This window comes from Maylandia zebra, linkage group LG9 (genome assembly GCF_041146795.1).
Source record: "Maylandia zebra isolate NMK-2024a linkage group LG9, Mzebra_GT3a, whole genome shotgun sequence".
Classification (NCBI taxonomy): Eukaryota; Metazoa; Chordata; class Actinopteri; order Cichliformes; family Cichlidae; genus Maylandia; species Maylandia zebra.
This window is the reverse complement of record NC_135175.1, coordinates 14,461,900-14,477,266: the sequence shown is the minus strand read 5'-3', so window position 1 is coordinate 14,477,266 and position 15,367 is coordinate 14,461,900. Positions and strand designations below refer to the sequence as shown.

Genomic DNA, 15,367 nt, shown 5'->3' with positions numbered 1-15,367 from the left:
CTCTTTTTGCAAATGCTTACAATGTCAGGCCAGGTGCATTCTTCATCGGCCTCGCTGCTACCGTTTGCTGTGGAAAGACACTGTTCACACAGGCTTTGAGTTCTCATCACTTCATACCTCTACCTTCTTACATGAAACTGTGATTGGACACGCTACTTCTTCATAAAGACACCCAGTCCCACTTTAAATATTGTGCTCAATGTTTGGAATGAAGATAACATTTTACTAACCATGTACTGATCAGCTCTTTGCGGTGGCAAAATCATCAGCTGTGTGTGTTACTGTTCATGCAAACAAGCAAGCTAATGTCAGCCAGCTAGCTTCAACCGCAGCTGTGCTGCACCAATCTCATGGAACTGCAAAACCACAAGCTTTCGCACCAAAGTCATGCAGCTACCGCATTTACAATCCAGAGTGGCCGTTGTTGTGCACATCATACTTGAAAGATGTGTGGCGTAGGACTTGGAAGACGTATGTCTTTCAAGTATGTAGTTCCACAGCCCAATGTGGTTGTTGTGGCCGAGCGGTCAAGGCGATGGACTAGAAATCCATTGGGGTCTCCCCGCACAGGTTCGAATCCTGTCGACAACGGTCAGCTGTTTTGCGCCAGTCCAGACGTTGATTTGAGAAGAAGGCATGGAGATCACCTGAGAAGGTGCCAGGAGAAAGAGCCAGGCCTTTGCTTGTGAAAATAGAGCACGCAGAAGCAATGGACCCAGCTATGTCCTGACAAAATTAGGCACATATTCAGTAAACATGGCATCCTTCAATTGGTCTCTTAGCCACCCCACACGTGCCCCCGTGTAGTCGTCCAGGATCCAGTCTGAGTACCGCCAATGACTCATGCGTCTGACAAATGCTCATTGCTTTGCAAGAGGACTGGGATCGGGATTGGAGGCACAGCGCATTTCACCGGGAATGGGACAACAGCAGAAATAGCTTCAAACATTACTGCATGAAAAGCACAAGGAGTGGACACATTTCATTGTTTGGAACACTGCTTTTCACTACAGCTCTTTGCATGTAAAAACTTTGCTCTTCTCCACAGCTGGCTGACAGACACGCAAAAGCGCAAGCAAGAGTGGCCACAGACCCACTATGCCGGCCTTTGTACACTCTCTCCATCTAATGATAGAGAGGAAGGATACATTCACTACTTCTAGCCTCCACTATTCAAATTCAGTATTTTCACAGTGTCCTAAAAGCTTCCTGAAAAGCCTTTACACTGTTTTCCAAAACGCTGCATCCAGAGCACAGTCAGGGACTGGAAGGACAGAGTAGATTTCCCCCATATGGACTTCTCTCTTCATTGGCTCCCAATTAAATCCCAAATAAAAATCCAAATACTTGCCCTCACACACAAGGTCTTGAATAATCACCACCAATTTTGTATACAAGATCTCACAGTGCCATATCATCCCAACAGAGTGCTTTGCTCTCAGACTGCTGGCTTCCGAGGGGATTTTAAAGTGCAATGGAAGGCAGAGCCATCACTTTTCAGGCCCCTCTCTGTGGAACCAGCTCCCACTTTGTATTTGGGACACAGACACTTGCTCTCATTTTTGAATGAAGCGTAAAACCTTTTTGCCAAAGTCCAATAACTTGAAAGAAGAGCCAAAGACGTCCTCGTCCCAGATTCGTCCCAAGACAGATTCACACCTATTCTCACCTTGTCTGCTGTGACCTGAAGAACTCGCGTGACCATTGCGACTCTCAAGGTGCTAAAAATCACGCAAGAGTTTAAATGCGTGAGAGGCCACACTTGAGTAGCAAAGAAGCTTTGCTGATGAGATTAAATGTGCAGTTGCATGAAAGCACTAGTCTTTTTAGTGATCTACCTTTTGACCAGTTTAGAACCTGACAAGCGAGTAATCACAATGCCCACCTTGTTAATTGTCCTGAAAATCTGTATAAGCCGGACAATGAATCAGTGATGTTGTAGTCTTTCACAGCGATGGTGGTATAGTGGCGAGCATAGCTACCTTCCAAGCAGTTGACCCGGGTTCGATTCCCGGCCATCGCAGTTGCCACTCGCAGTGATGTTCAAGCATGTGGGCTGCGTACTGTTTTACACTAAAAACGTTCTCCGCTCTTTTTGCAAATGCTTACAATGTCAGGCCAGGTGCATTCTTCATCAGCCTCGCTGCTACCGTTTGCTGTGGAAAGACACTGTTCACACAGGCTTTGAGTTCTCATCACTTCATACCTCTACCTTCTTACATGAAACTGTGATTGGACACGCTACTTCTTCATAAAGACACCCAGTCCCACTTTAAATATTGTGCTCAATGTTTGGAATGAAGATAACATTTTACTAACCATGTACTGATCAGCTCTTTGCGGTGGCAAAATCATCAGCTGTGTGTGTTACTGTTCATGCAAACAAGCAAGCTAATGTCAGCCAGCTAGCTTCAACCGCAGCTGTGCTGCACCAATCTCACGGAACTGCAAAACCACAAGCTTTCGCACCAAAGTCATGCAGCTACCGCATTTACAATCCAGGGTGGCCGTTGTTGTGCACATCCTACTTGAAAGATGTGTGGAGTAGGACTTTGTAGGAAGTATGTCTTTCAAGTATGTAGTTCCACAGCCCAATGTGGTTGTTGTGGCCGAGCGGTCAAGGCGATGGGCTAGAAATCCATTGGGGTCTCCCCGCACAGGTTCGAATCCTGTTGACAACAGTCAGCTTTTTTGCGCCAGTCCTGACGTTGATTTGAGAAGAAGGCATGGAGATCACCTGAGAAGGTGCCAGGAGAAAGAGCCAGGCCTTTGCTTGTGAAAATAGAGCACGCAGAAGCAATGGACCCAGCTATGTCCTGACAAAATTAGGCACATATTCAGTAAACATGGCATCCTTCAATTGGTCTCTTAGCCACCCCACACGTTCCCCCGTGTAGTCGTCCAGGATCCAGTCTGAGTACCGCCAATGACTCATGCGTCTGACAAATGCTGATTGCTTTGCAAGAGGACTGGGATCGGGATTGGAGGCACAGCGGATTTCACCGGGAATGGGACAACAGCAGAAATAGCTTCAAACATTACTGCATGAAAAGCACAAGGAGTGGACACATTTCATTGTTTGGAACACTGCTTTTCACTACAGCTCTTTGCATGTAAAAACTTTGCTCTTCTCCACAGCTGGCTGACAGACACGCAAAAGCGCAAGCAAGAGTGGCCACAGACCCACTATGCCGGCCTTTGTACACTCTCTCCATCTAATGATAGAGAGGAAGGATACATTCACTACTTCTAGCCTCCACTATTCAAATTCAGTATTTTCACAGTGTCCTAAAAGCTTCCTGAAAAGCCTTTACACTGTTTTCCAAAACGCTGCATCCAGAGCACAGTCAGGGACTGGAAGGACAGAGTAGATTTCCCCCATATGGACTTCTCTCTTCATTGGCTCCCAATTAAATCCCAAATAAAAATCCAAATACTTGCCCTCACACACAAGGTCTTGAATAATCACCACCAATTTTGTCTACAAGATCTCACAGTGCCATATCATCCCAACAGAGTGCTTTGCTCTCAGACTGCTGGCTTCCGAGGGGATTTTAAAGTGCAATGGAAGGCAGAGCCATCACTTTTCAGGCCCCTCTCTGTGGAACCAGCTCCCACTTTGTATTCGGGACACAGACACTTGCTCTCATTTTTGAATTAAGCGTAAAACCTTTTTGCCAAAGTCCAATAACTTGAAAGAGGAGCCAAAGACGTCCTCGTCCCAGATTCGTCCCAAGACAGATTCACACCTATTCTCACCTTGTCTGCTGTGACCTGAAGAACTCGCGTGACCATTGCGACTCTCAAGGTGCTAAAAGTCACGCAAGAGTTTAAATGCGTGAGAGGCCACACTTGAGTAGCAAAGAAGCTTTGCTGATGAGATTAAATGTGCAGTTGCATGAAAGCACTAGTCTTTTTAGTGATCTACCTTTTGACCAGTTTAGAACCTGACAAGCGAGTAATCACAATGCCCACCTTGTTAATTGTCCTGAAAATCTGTATAAGCCGGACAATGAATCAGTGATGTTGTAGTCTTTCACAGCGATGGTGGTATAGTGGCGAGCATAACTTCCTTCCAAGCAGTTGACCCGGGTTCGATTCCTGGCCATCGCAGTTGCCACTCGCAGTGCTGTTTGCGAATGAGTTAATCATGCTGGTTTACACAAAACCAGTAAAACTCTGCTCTCTCTGTAAATCATTATAGTTCTGTTATATGAAAGGGTTTTATGTTTTATCACCTCATACATATACCTTCTTACATAAAATTTAATCTGCATTCTTCTCTTCTCCAGTGATTCAAAACGAGCTGGGTATTGTATTGCAGGTTGTAGGAAGCAAAGTGTAGAAAACGAAAAAGGAATGAATCGACCTCCTTAACAGAAACAGACTCATAAAATTAAGACTTTTCTGCTTTGGATGATCAAGTTCCCCCTTTCATTGTTTTTTAGACCAGTGGTTCCCAAACTTTTTTTGCTAGGCCCCTTCAGGCGCACCTCCCAACGTCCCCGTACAATCACATCTTAATAAACTACTAACTCTTTTATGCTACGTCCGCACCTACACGGGTACTTTTGAAAAAGCAGCTGTTTCGTCCACACGTAAACAGCATTTCGAATTCCCGAAAACTAAGATTTTTTAAAACTCCTTTTTTGCGTTTACATGTGGACAAGGAATACAGAGTTCGTCATGCAACGTCAAAGCTATGTGCCTTTTTTCACGTCACGCTGTGCTCACGTTATTGTTTACATGAGATGAATTGTTAATCTGACTATCTGCAATTTTTACACGCTTACATATACACACACAGTTACTGTCCCTCCATTTAGAAAGGCAGATGCGTCACGGTGTAATTATTTTACGTGTAGTTGTTTTTTCCTGTGTAATAATATTTGACATTGCTATCAAAACATTTTTCAAAAAATGCCTCTTAGTGCAAAATGGGTTCAAAACCATAAACAGCTGTGGGATACTGTTTTGTACTGTTTGGAACAAATCGTGGCAGAACGGCCTGATGTTATTTGTATCCCGCTGTAACTTTACTAAATAAAGAAGTAACATCTCCAAAATGTCAGGAGTAGTTAGTCATTAAGACAAGTGTTTGTGAAATAAAAATCAAGATTGTGGGATACTGTTTGCCCCTGATTTGGAGAGCCCAGCGCTGCTCCTGACGCAGGGAAAACCAATTCTGCAGGGGAGACCTACCTTGGCACTTGTGCAGGTGAAGCCAAAGGGAAGATATGCTTCACCATATTTTCTAGTCTTTGGCTTAGAATGAAGTTGGTTTGGAAACATATTCAGCTATGCTTCATCTCCTGCTTTGCGTTTGTGTGGGAGTCCCGTCAAAAACCTGTCCATTATGCTAGCGGTGTCCAAGCATTCTTTCTTTTATTTCCCCCCTTTTCATACCGCGGGCCCCACGCTTTGGGAAGCTCTGTTTTAGACAATGAAAGGGAGCCTGCATGTGAGGTCCCTCTGCTTCCAAGTCCTCAGCCTTCTGATGCCTGATTTCAATCACAGGACACTCATAAGATCATGCACCCAGATTTGAAAAATTAATTTTGCTCCCTGGACACGCAACTCTGTGAAAGTGACTGAAAATGCTAGTGTGGACATGTAGCGTTTTCAGACGACAACGCTGTTTTCAAATCTTCAAGATTAACAATGAGGTGGAGTTGTTGCTGCGAATAACAGAAAAGTACAAAGTTGCAAAAGCGAGTGAGATTTAAAGAATTTGAAGAAAAGCTATCTGGAGCATGTACAACCTGATATTAATCTTTAATAGGGCTGTCAAAATTGCGAGCAAACAAAGCAACTGCTGTTTAATGCCCTCTGCTATCTTAGTTTAATTGGCCACATGACTGCATCATATGACTAACATGCGTCATTGTTTTAGAAAGTCTCCGTTTTCGCTGTCCACACTGCGACGCGAAAGCACTGTTTGGAAATGTATGCGTATTTCAGAGCATTTTCAAAATGCTGCATTTTCCATCAGCGAAAACACCATCTCAGTGTGAACGGGAGGCCCAAACAGAGAGAAAACAATGCATTTTCAAACAAAAACACATTGGTGTGAACGTAGCCTCTGTGAGATGTTTCAGTCATCTCCGGGGTAGGCTCAGGGCATGACAGAGTGATTATTTCTTTTACCTGGCCTGGGAACACTTTGGTGTTGTATGGTTGTATGATTTTCAAATATTGATGATAAAATAAGAAATAGCCATGAAACATGCATAATATTTACTTTTTAAGTTGACTAACATTGGAATCTGTGATGTGACTTAAAGTTTCCTGATAGCAGATAACATAGCAGAGTTAGGTTGTTCCTGCCCAACAACCTAACTGTGCTTATTGTGGTGTTACTCTGAAGTTTCTCGTGATACATGATTACTTTTGATACTTTTTTTCAGAGGGAAAACTCCAGATATGATGAAAGAGAAATATATTTAGATGTCTGCTTTTGGCCAAGTGGCTCAACTGATAAATGAGTCATTAAATAAAACAAGAAATGTTTAAACAAATTGAGGAAGCTGGTCAACAGGAAGCTGCGGACACAGTTTCCACAACCTGTGTGAGTACAGACAGCTTTCTGTAATAAAATTACTCAGTCACGTGGTCTGGCATTCTTTTTGTTAGTACCTCTTATAATATTTGCATCAGTCATATTTGCTGTTGTGTCTGTTTGGTTTGAAATGATAACTAAATGTCACATTGATGTCACTCCTTACCTAACCATATTGATGTTACTCCTGTAACATCAATATGGATGTCAGGGGCCGGCAGAACATCACACTGTAACAAGATGATCAGTGTTATTTACTTCACTGTAGCTGTGACTTCAGTGTTACTGTTGTGTGCTGAACAGAAAACCTTTCTGTATGATGTAAGGCTGCATCTTGCTTTAGATTTGTGCTTATAAATTTTTAAAAAATGAATTGTACTATATATTTGTAAAGTTAAAATACTGATAAATATAACAGGCAAATAGGATAAAACCTGAAGGCCTGGATGAAAATGTGAAATTGAAAATGTAATCATTAGTTTAATTAATTTATTAGCACCGTGATGAGACTGAGCTGACTTTCTTATTCACAGGAAGGTTTGTCTGTTCCAAAAGGTTGATTCTATTTATCTGGACAGAACAGAATTAACCTTTTTGGATTTATTTATCTAGATGACTGAGCATGCATCCAGACAACTTTGTGTATTTTTACAGTATTGAGAGTGCAAGTCTGAAAACCGAGAGCGAAAACCAGGAGTTATATAAAAATGCAAAGAAGACATTTTTGTGAGTAAAGTACAAAAATCCAGATCAAAACAGGCAGGAGAAAAAAACTGTGGAAAGCTGAGACACAGTCTCTGGGGGAAACGAGCTGCTCTATGTGCAAAAATGTTAATGAGAGAATGAAGAACAGGTTAGTGTGTGAGTGGAGGCTCAGGTCAGGTGAATCTAGAGGCAGGCGGGTGGGACTGGCAGCATCTGAAGTGAGAGCAGAGTGCACGAGGGGAACATAAAAAGCAGACTGACTGACTGAATACAGAAAGGCAGAAAACCAAAAGCACCGCAGGTCTGTTTGCTTTGACATTAAAACATCTAAACACAGAAGTGTTTCACTCACTGTGTTTCTGTTGAAATCACACATTGTCTCTCTCTGTAGCTGTGTGATCATTTGGTAAGAAAACATTTTTTATATTTTACTAAATTTTTATATCACACACTTTTAATCTGATTTCAAATACATGTAAATTTTGTATTGCTCTATAAAACAATGCAAGTTCCTGATTTGATCAAACCTTTAAGTGATGTTATATTTTTTTTCCAGGTGATGAGTTTTGTGACAGTTCAGTCTGTGAACATCATGACAGACATCATGTTACTGAGTCTCCTCTTTATTCCAAGTGAGTCGTCTCATTTCAGGCATTTACAGTCTGACAGATCAGTGCAGATAGAGAAACTTTACAAAGTCACACAGTTTATACTAAAGCTGTTGAGAAAAAAGAGACACATCTGCCAAACTTAGTTTATCATAATTATGTTTTTGCTCATGTGTATTTGTGTATTTATCTTTTTTTCCAGGTACTTTGGCTGCTTGTCCTCAAGATTCAAACCTGTTCATCACTGCACCAACAGAGATGGAAGCTCTGAGTGGATCTTGTTTACAAATCCCATGTAACTTTAGTGAAACTGGACCAGTAAAGTTTGACAGCACAAGACCTGTTTCTGGAGTCTGGATTAAAGATGATAACAACATTATAGCTCATCCAGAAAACGTGATCTTCAACAGCAGTGGGACAGTTAACATCTATCCAATGAATATTACAGGAAACCTGAAGGAGAAAAACTGCACCACTCTGTTTTCCAACTTAACCACAACTTATTCAAACACATATTACTTCAGAATTATGAACTGGCTGTTCAGAGCAACAGCTTCTTGTGATCCTCTTAAAATAAAAATTAAAGGTGAGAAAGTTTTCTTTTTATTGTCCAGGTTTTCTGAAAACTAAAATGAGTAATCAGATGCAGCTTTGGGTTAATCAACAGAAAGAACTAAAAGTTCAATTATTACAGAATTCAGTCTGATTATTCTGTATTTATTATTATCCCAGAATGTCTGTACTACCGTAATGATATCACAGAGAGAATCAAATACTACATCTTGTTTGATGTTTGACCGTTTAAAAAACATCAAACAACATTAATGATCCATTTTTTCTTTTCTAACAGAGTAAAAAATTATGATTTTTTTTTCTATTGTATTTCCTGTATTATCAGTGTGCAAACTGTGTCTGTGATGTTAAACCACAGATTCTCCTTGGAGGCCCAATATTACAATCCAAGGTGATCTGAAGGAGAAGGAGTCTGTCACTATAACCTGCTCAGCTCTCACTCCCTGTCCACACTCCCCTCCTCAACTCACCTGGAATCTCACACAAGACTCTCACAACAAAATAGAGGAAAACACAGATGGAAGCTTTACAACTAAAATCCAGCAGAACATCACTCTGTCAGACACACATGATGGAAAGAAGATCAGCTGCTCTGCCAGATATCCTGTGAACCAAGGAAACGACACCAAGACAGCAGAGACAGAAGAAACTCTCAGTGTTTCATGTAAGACAATCAGAGTTTATTGTTGAACTGAATCCCATCGGACAACATATTTATGTTTTTCTCTCCAGATGCTCCTAAAGACACCTCAGCATCCATCAGTCCATCAGGTTTGGTGTCAGCAGGCAGCTGGGTGAACCTGACCTGCTCCAGCAGAGCCAAACCTCCAGTCAGCAGCTTCACCTGGTTCAAGAAGAGCAGAGATGGAGCTGTGAAAGTATCTGAAGGAGAGATTTACAGCTTCAATGTAACAGATGGAGGAGTTTATTACTGTGTGGCCACTAATGATCTGGGCAATCAGACATCAGCAGAGATTCGTGCTGGTAAAGACAAACCACATCACCAACGTTTTACACACACAACACACATTAAATCATATCTTTGATTACTGTTTAATATCATTCTTTTTTTTTTCTATCAGGACAACAGAATAATGGTTCTTTACCACTGGGTCCACTTCTTGGAGGCATCCTTGGGTTCATCTTACTGATCTGTTTGGTTATCTTGGCTTGGTAAATATCACACATCAAAGCAAGAAACATGATCTGCTTTCCCATCAAGCTCAACTTTACTCACATATACACACATATACACATACATATATATATATATATATATATATATATATATATACATATATATATATATATATATATATATATATATAAAAAACACCCAGCACGCCCCTGCGGGCGGTTTATCCTTCAAGCTCGGGTCCTCTACCAGAGGCCTGGGAGCTTGAGGGTCCTGCGCAGTATCTTAGCTGTTCCCAGGACTGCGCTCTTCTGGACAGAGATCTCCGATGTTGTTCCCGGGATCTGCTGGAGCCACTCGCCTAGCTTGGGAGTCACCGCACCTAGTGCTCCGATTACCACGGGGACCACCGTTACCTTCACCCTCCACATCCTCTCGAGCTCTTCTCTGAGCCCTTGGTATTTCTCCAGCTTCTCGTGTTCCTTCTTCCTGATATTGCTGTCATTCGCAACCGCTACATCGATCACTACGGCCGTCTTCTTCTGTTTGTCTACCACCACTATGTCCGGTTGGTTAGCCACCACCATTTTGTCCGTCTGTATCTGGAAGTCCCACAGGATCTTAGCTCGGTCATTCTCCACCACCCTTGGGGGCATCTCCCATTTTGACCCCGGGACTTCCAGGTTATACTCGGCACAGATGTACCTGTACACTATGCCGGCCACTTGGTTATGGCGTTCCATGTATGCCTTGCCTGCTAGCATCTTGCACCCTGCTGTTATGTGCTGGATTGTCTCTGGGGCATCTTTACACAGCCTGCACCTGGGGTCTTGCCTGGTGTGATAGACCCCAGCCTCTATGGATCTTGTGCTCAGAGCTTGTTCTTGTGCTGCCATGATTAGTGCCTCTGTGCTGTCTTTCAGTCCAGCTTTGTCCAGCCACTGGTAGGATTTCTGGATATCAGCCACCTCCTCTATCTGCCGGTGGTACATACCGTGCAGGGGCCTGTCCTTCCATGCTGGTTCCTCGTCTCCCTCCTCTTTCTTGGGTTTCTGCTGCCTGAGGTATTCACTGAGCACTCGGTCAGTTGGGGCCATCTTCCCAATGTATTCTTGGATGTTCGTTGTCTCATCCTGGACTGTGGTGCTGACACTCACCAGTCCCCGGCCCCCTTCCTTCCGCTTAGCGTACAGCCTCAGGGTGCTGGACTTGGGGTGAAACCCTCCATGCATGGTAAGGAGCTTTCTTGTCTTTATGTCAGTGGCTTCTATCTCCTCCTTTGGCCAGCCTATTACCCCAGCAGGGTACCTGATCACGGGCAGGGCGTACGTGTTGATGGCCCGGATCTTGTTCTTACCATTCAGCTGACTCCTCAGGACTTGCCTGACCCTCTGCAGGTACTTGGTGGTTGCAGCTTTTCTAGCGGCCTCTTCATGGTTCCCATTCGCCTGCGGGATCCCCAAGTACTTGTAACTGTCCTCTATGTCTGCAATGTTGCCTTCTGGTAGTTCAATCCCCTCAGTTCTGACTACCTTCCCTCTCTTTGTTACCATCCGACTACACTTCTCCAGTCCGAACGACATTCCAATGTCATTGCTGTATAGCCTGGTAGTGTGGATCAGTGAATCGATGTCTCATTCACTCTTGGCATACAGCTTGATGTCATCCATGTACAGGAGGTGGCTGACAACTGCTCCGTTCCGTAGTCGGTATCCGTAGCCAGTCTTGTTAATGATCTCACTGAGGGGGTTCAGGCCTATGCAGAACAGCAGTGGGGACAGAGCATCTCCTTGGTAGATCCCGCACTTGATGGTGACTTGTGCTATGGGCTTGGAGTTGGCCTCTAGTGTTGTACGCCACATCCCCATTGAGTTCCTGATGAAGGCTCTTAGGGTCCCATTGATCTTGTACAATTCTAGGCATTCCAGTATCCAGCTGTGGGGCATTGAGTCATAGGCCTTCTTGTAATCAATCCAGGCAGTGCACAGGTTGGTCAGTCTGGTCTTGCAGTCTCGGCTGATTGTTCTGTCTACCAGTAGCTGGTGTTTTGGTATTCTTGCCAATTCCTTTCTGTGTCCCGCTCATGTGTTGAGGAACCAGGGCACCCTGACGAAAAGTGGGCTACTGGAACAAGAAGGCATCGGTGGGCAAGGGACGAAAACAGGGCGTTGTTGGAATGCTACTACGCAAGTAACCCCGGCGGAAGGGGCTACATGAATAGGATGAGGGACCTATGGATATATATATATATATATATATATATATATATATATATATATATATATATATATATATATATACACATACATACATACAGTGGGGCAAAAAAGTATTTAGTCAGCCACCGATTGTGCAAGTTCCCCCACCTAAAATGATGACAGAGGTCAGTAATTTGCACCAGAGGTACACTTCAACTGTGAGAGACAGAATGTGAAAAAAAAATCCATGAATCCACATGGTAGGATTTGTAAAGAATTTATTCGTAAATCAGGGTGGAAAATAAGTATTTGGTCAATAACAAAAATACAACTCAATACTTTGTAACATAACCTTTGTTGGCAATAACAGAGGTCAAACGTTTCCTATAGGTCTTTACCAGGTTTGCACACACAGTAGCTGGTATTTTGGCCCATTCCTCCATGCAGATCTTCTCGAGAGCAGTGATGTTTTGGGGCTGTCGCCGAGCAACACGGACTTTCAACTCCCGCCACAGATTTTCTATGGGGTTGAGGTCTGGAGACTGGCTAGGCCACTCCAGGACTTTCAAATGCTTCTTACGGAGCCACTCCTTTGTTGCCCGGGCGGTGTGTTTTGGATCATTGTCATGTTGGAAGACCCAGCCTCGTTTCACCTTCAAAGTTCTCACTGATGGAAGGAGGTTTTGGCTCAAAATCTCACGATACATGGCCCCATTCATTCTGTCCTTAACACGGATCAGTCGTCCTGTCCCCTTGGCAGAAAAACAGCCCCATAGCATGATGTTTCCACCCCCATGCTTCACAGTAGGTATGGTGTTCTTGGGATGCAACTCAGTATTCTTCTTCCTCCAAACACGACGAGTTGAGTTTATACCAAAAAGTTCTACTTTGGTTTCATCTGACCACATGACATTCTCCCAATCCTCTGCTGTATCATCCATGTGCTCTCTGGCAAACTTCAGACGGGCCTGGACATGCACTGGCTTCAGCAGCGGAACACGTCTGGCACTGCGGGATTTGATTCCCTGCCGTTGTAGTGTGTTACTGATGGTGACCTTTGTTACTTTGGTCCCAGCTCTCTGCAGGTCATTCACCAGGTCCCCCCGTGTGGTTCTGGGATCTTTGCTCACCGTTCTCATGATCATTTTGACCCCACGGGATGAGATCTTGCGTGGAGCCCCAGATCGAGGGAGATTATCAGTGGTCTTGTATGTCTTCCATTTTCTGATGATTGCTCCCACAGTTGATTTTTTCACACCAAGCTGCTTGCCTATTGTAGATTCACTCTTCCCAGTCTGGTGCAGGTCTACAATACTTTTCCTGGTGTCCTTCGAAAGCTCTTTGGTCTTGGCCATGGCGGAGTTTGGAGTCTGACTGTTTGAGGCTGTGGACAGGTGTCTTTTATACAGATGATGAGTTCAAACAGGTGCCATTCATACAGGTAACGAGTGGGGGACAGAAAAGCTTCTTACAGAAGACGTTACAGGTCTGTGAGAGCCAGAGATTTTCCTTGTTTGAGGTGACCAAATACTTATTTTCCACCCTGATTTACGAATAAATTCTTTACAAATCCTACCATGTGGATTCATGGATTTTTTTTTCACATTCTGTCTCTCACAGTTGAAGTGTACCTCTGGTGCAAATTACTGACCTCTGTCATCATTTTAAGTGGGGGAACTTGCACAATCGGTGGCTGACTAAATACTTTTTTGCCCCACTGTATTTAACCTAAAGTTATCTAATATTTAAATGTCACTCATGTCTTCCAGGTGCTTAAAGTCAAAACATGAAACTCAACAACAGACTCAGGTAAGAAAAAAAAAAAAAAAAAAAAAAAAAAACTAATTGTAGATTACCTGACTGTTCAGGTGATTATTTACAGTAGTACCTGCATCCGTGCAGTCTGCTTACCAGATTTATATGTCACAGAACTTTTTATTTGATTCGTTTTACAGACTGAAGAGCTGGTTGTCGAAGAGTCCACAGGTAAAACAGAAGAAGAGGAAGAAAACATCCACTATGGAGAGATCAACTTCTCCACACTGGGATATGAAGTGCCCTCTGGCTCAATGCAGGACAGAGGACAGCAGCAGGATACGGTGTACGCACAGGTGAAAGTCAACAAGCCAGAAAACAGCTTAACACAGAGTGCTCATGGCCAAGAGGAACTTTATGCTAAAGTGAAGAAAAAATGAGAAGTATCAGTTAACAACCTCTGAACAAAGAAAGAAACGTGGAGCCACGAGTTCACTGAAATAGAACCAATTACTCTGTGCAGTCTGTTTTATGTCCATGCTTCTGTACCATGTTCAGGCAGCCGTTTGCAGAGGATTTCCTGTGTTCACATTAAATCCATGAGCAGAAGCTGCACCAGTCAAGGAACTAGTTGACTGGGCCACACGAGTATTTCTGAAAAGGAGAAACTCAAAACCTCCTCATATTGTATGTGTTTGTTGTAGGACTTCATAATACAGCCCGTACCTTATTACCTAACCTGTTTTATTGCCTCCCGACATTTACTGAATTTCACGTGTACTTTTTTACCAACTAAAAGTACTTCCCGGTAGATACAGTAGAGCAAGGGAAGTAACAGGAGGTTATAAGGGAAGAAAAGATAAGATAAGATAGAACTTTATTAATCCCTCGGGTGGGTTCCTCTGGGAAATTCGACTTCCAAAAAAAGCACAGCAACGACCAAAGTTACAGTTACAGAACTGTTATATATATATATATACACACACACACACACACACACACACACACACACACATATATAAATACAGAGACAAATATAAATAAAATATACGAAGGGGATAAATAGAATAAATAGGAATAAAAAATAAAAATACAAGTGAATTGCACATTTCAAGTATTGAGTCTATTGCACTGTTGACTATTTACAAAAAGTATTGCACAAGGTATTGTACAGTGAGGTGCAGAGGCACTACAGCTTAGTTGTTCCCCCCTCCTTTGTCCTCCTGTTTCCCCTCCCTCTCCCCTCCAGAGAGGAGTTAAACAGTCTGATGGCGTGTGGGACAAAGGAGTTTTTAAGTCTGTTAGTTCTTGTCTTGGGGAGAAGCAACCTGTCACTGAACAGACTCTTCTGGTTGTTTATGGCCGTGTGCAGAGGATGCCCAGCATTGTCCATAATGTCCATCAGTTTCTTTAATGTCCTTTTCTCTGCCACTGTCACCAGAGTGTCCAGCTTCATGCCGACCACAGAGCTAGCCTTCCTGATCAGTTTCTCCAGCCTGGATGAGTCCCTCTTTGCTGTGCTGCTCCCCCAGCACACCACAGCATAGAAAAGTACTCCAGCAACCACTGACTGGTAAAACATCCTCAGGAGCTTCCTGCAGATGTTAAAAGACCTCAGCCTCCTGAGGAAGTACAGTCGGCTTTGGGCTTTTTTATACAGGTGCTCTGTGTTGCATGACCAGTCCAGTTTATTGTCCACCCACAGCCCGAGGTACTTGTACTTGTTGACCACCTCCACCTCCTCCCCCTCTATCTGAACCGGCAGTGGACCTTCTCTGGACCTCCCGAAGTCCACAACCAGTTCCTTAGTCTTTGAGGTGTTGAGTTGCAGGTG

General features: G+C 43.3%; 1 protein-coding gene, 1 long non-coding RNA gene and 3 other non-coding genes across 5 annotated transcripts; all 5 read left to right on the top strand.

Annotated features, from left to right (window-relative positions):
- Positions 1-509: 509 nt before the first annotated feature.
- On the top strand, positions 510-591 carry trnas-aga (transfer RNA serine (anticodon AGA)). Its single transcript has one exon. It is a non-coding gene; the product is annotated as a tRNA-Ser (tRNA).
- Positions 592-1,951: 1,360 nt separating this feature from the next.
- Positions 1,952-2,023, top strand: trnag-ucc (transfer RNA glycine (anticodon UCC)). The gene has a single exon. It is a non-coding gene; the product is annotated as a tRNA-Gly (tRNA).
- A 576-nt stretch (positions 2,024-2,599) lies between these two features.
- On the top strand, positions 2,600-2,681 carry trnas-aga (transfer RNA serine (anticodon AGA)). Its single transcript has one exon. It is a non-coding gene; the product is annotated as a tRNA-Ser (tRNA).
- Positions 2,682-7,467: 4,786 nt separating this feature from the next.
- On the top strand, positions 7,468-8,414 carry LOC143420279 (uncharacterized). Its single transcript, XR_013100085.1, has 3 exons — positions 7,468-7,670; positions 7,821-7,896; positions 8,075-8,414. It is a non-coding gene; the product is annotated as an uncharacterized LOC143420279 (long non-coding RNA).
- Positions 8,415-8,809: 395 nt separating this feature from the next.
- On the top strand, positions 8,810-14,415 carry LOC105941358 (uncharacterized). The gene is made up of 4 exons (XM_076888057.1): positions 8,810-9,429; positions 9,528-9,618; positions 13,548-13,587; positions 13,734-14,415. The coding sequence occupies exons 1-4, from the start codon at positions 9,162-9,164 to the stop codon at positions 13,971-13,973; spliced, it is 639 nt and encodes a 212-aa protein (XP_076744172.1). The 5' UTR covers positions 8,810-9,161; the 3' UTR covers positions 13,974-14,415.
- Positions 14,416-15,367: the final 952 nt, after the last annotated feature.

Coding starts and splice junctions, on each gene's coding strand:
- LOC105941358 (XM_076888057.1), top strand. CDS start 9,162: ATGTTTTTCTCTCCAGATGCTCCTAAAGACACCTCAGCATCCATCAGT. Junction 9,619..13,547: donor TGTTTGGTTATCTTGGCTTG/GTAAATATCACA, acceptor CATGTCTTCCAG/GTGCTTAAAGTCAAAACATG. Junction 13,588..13,733: donor AAACTCAACAACAGACTCAG/GTAAGAAAAAAA, acceptor TTCGTTTTACAG/ACTGAAGAGCTGGTTGTCGA.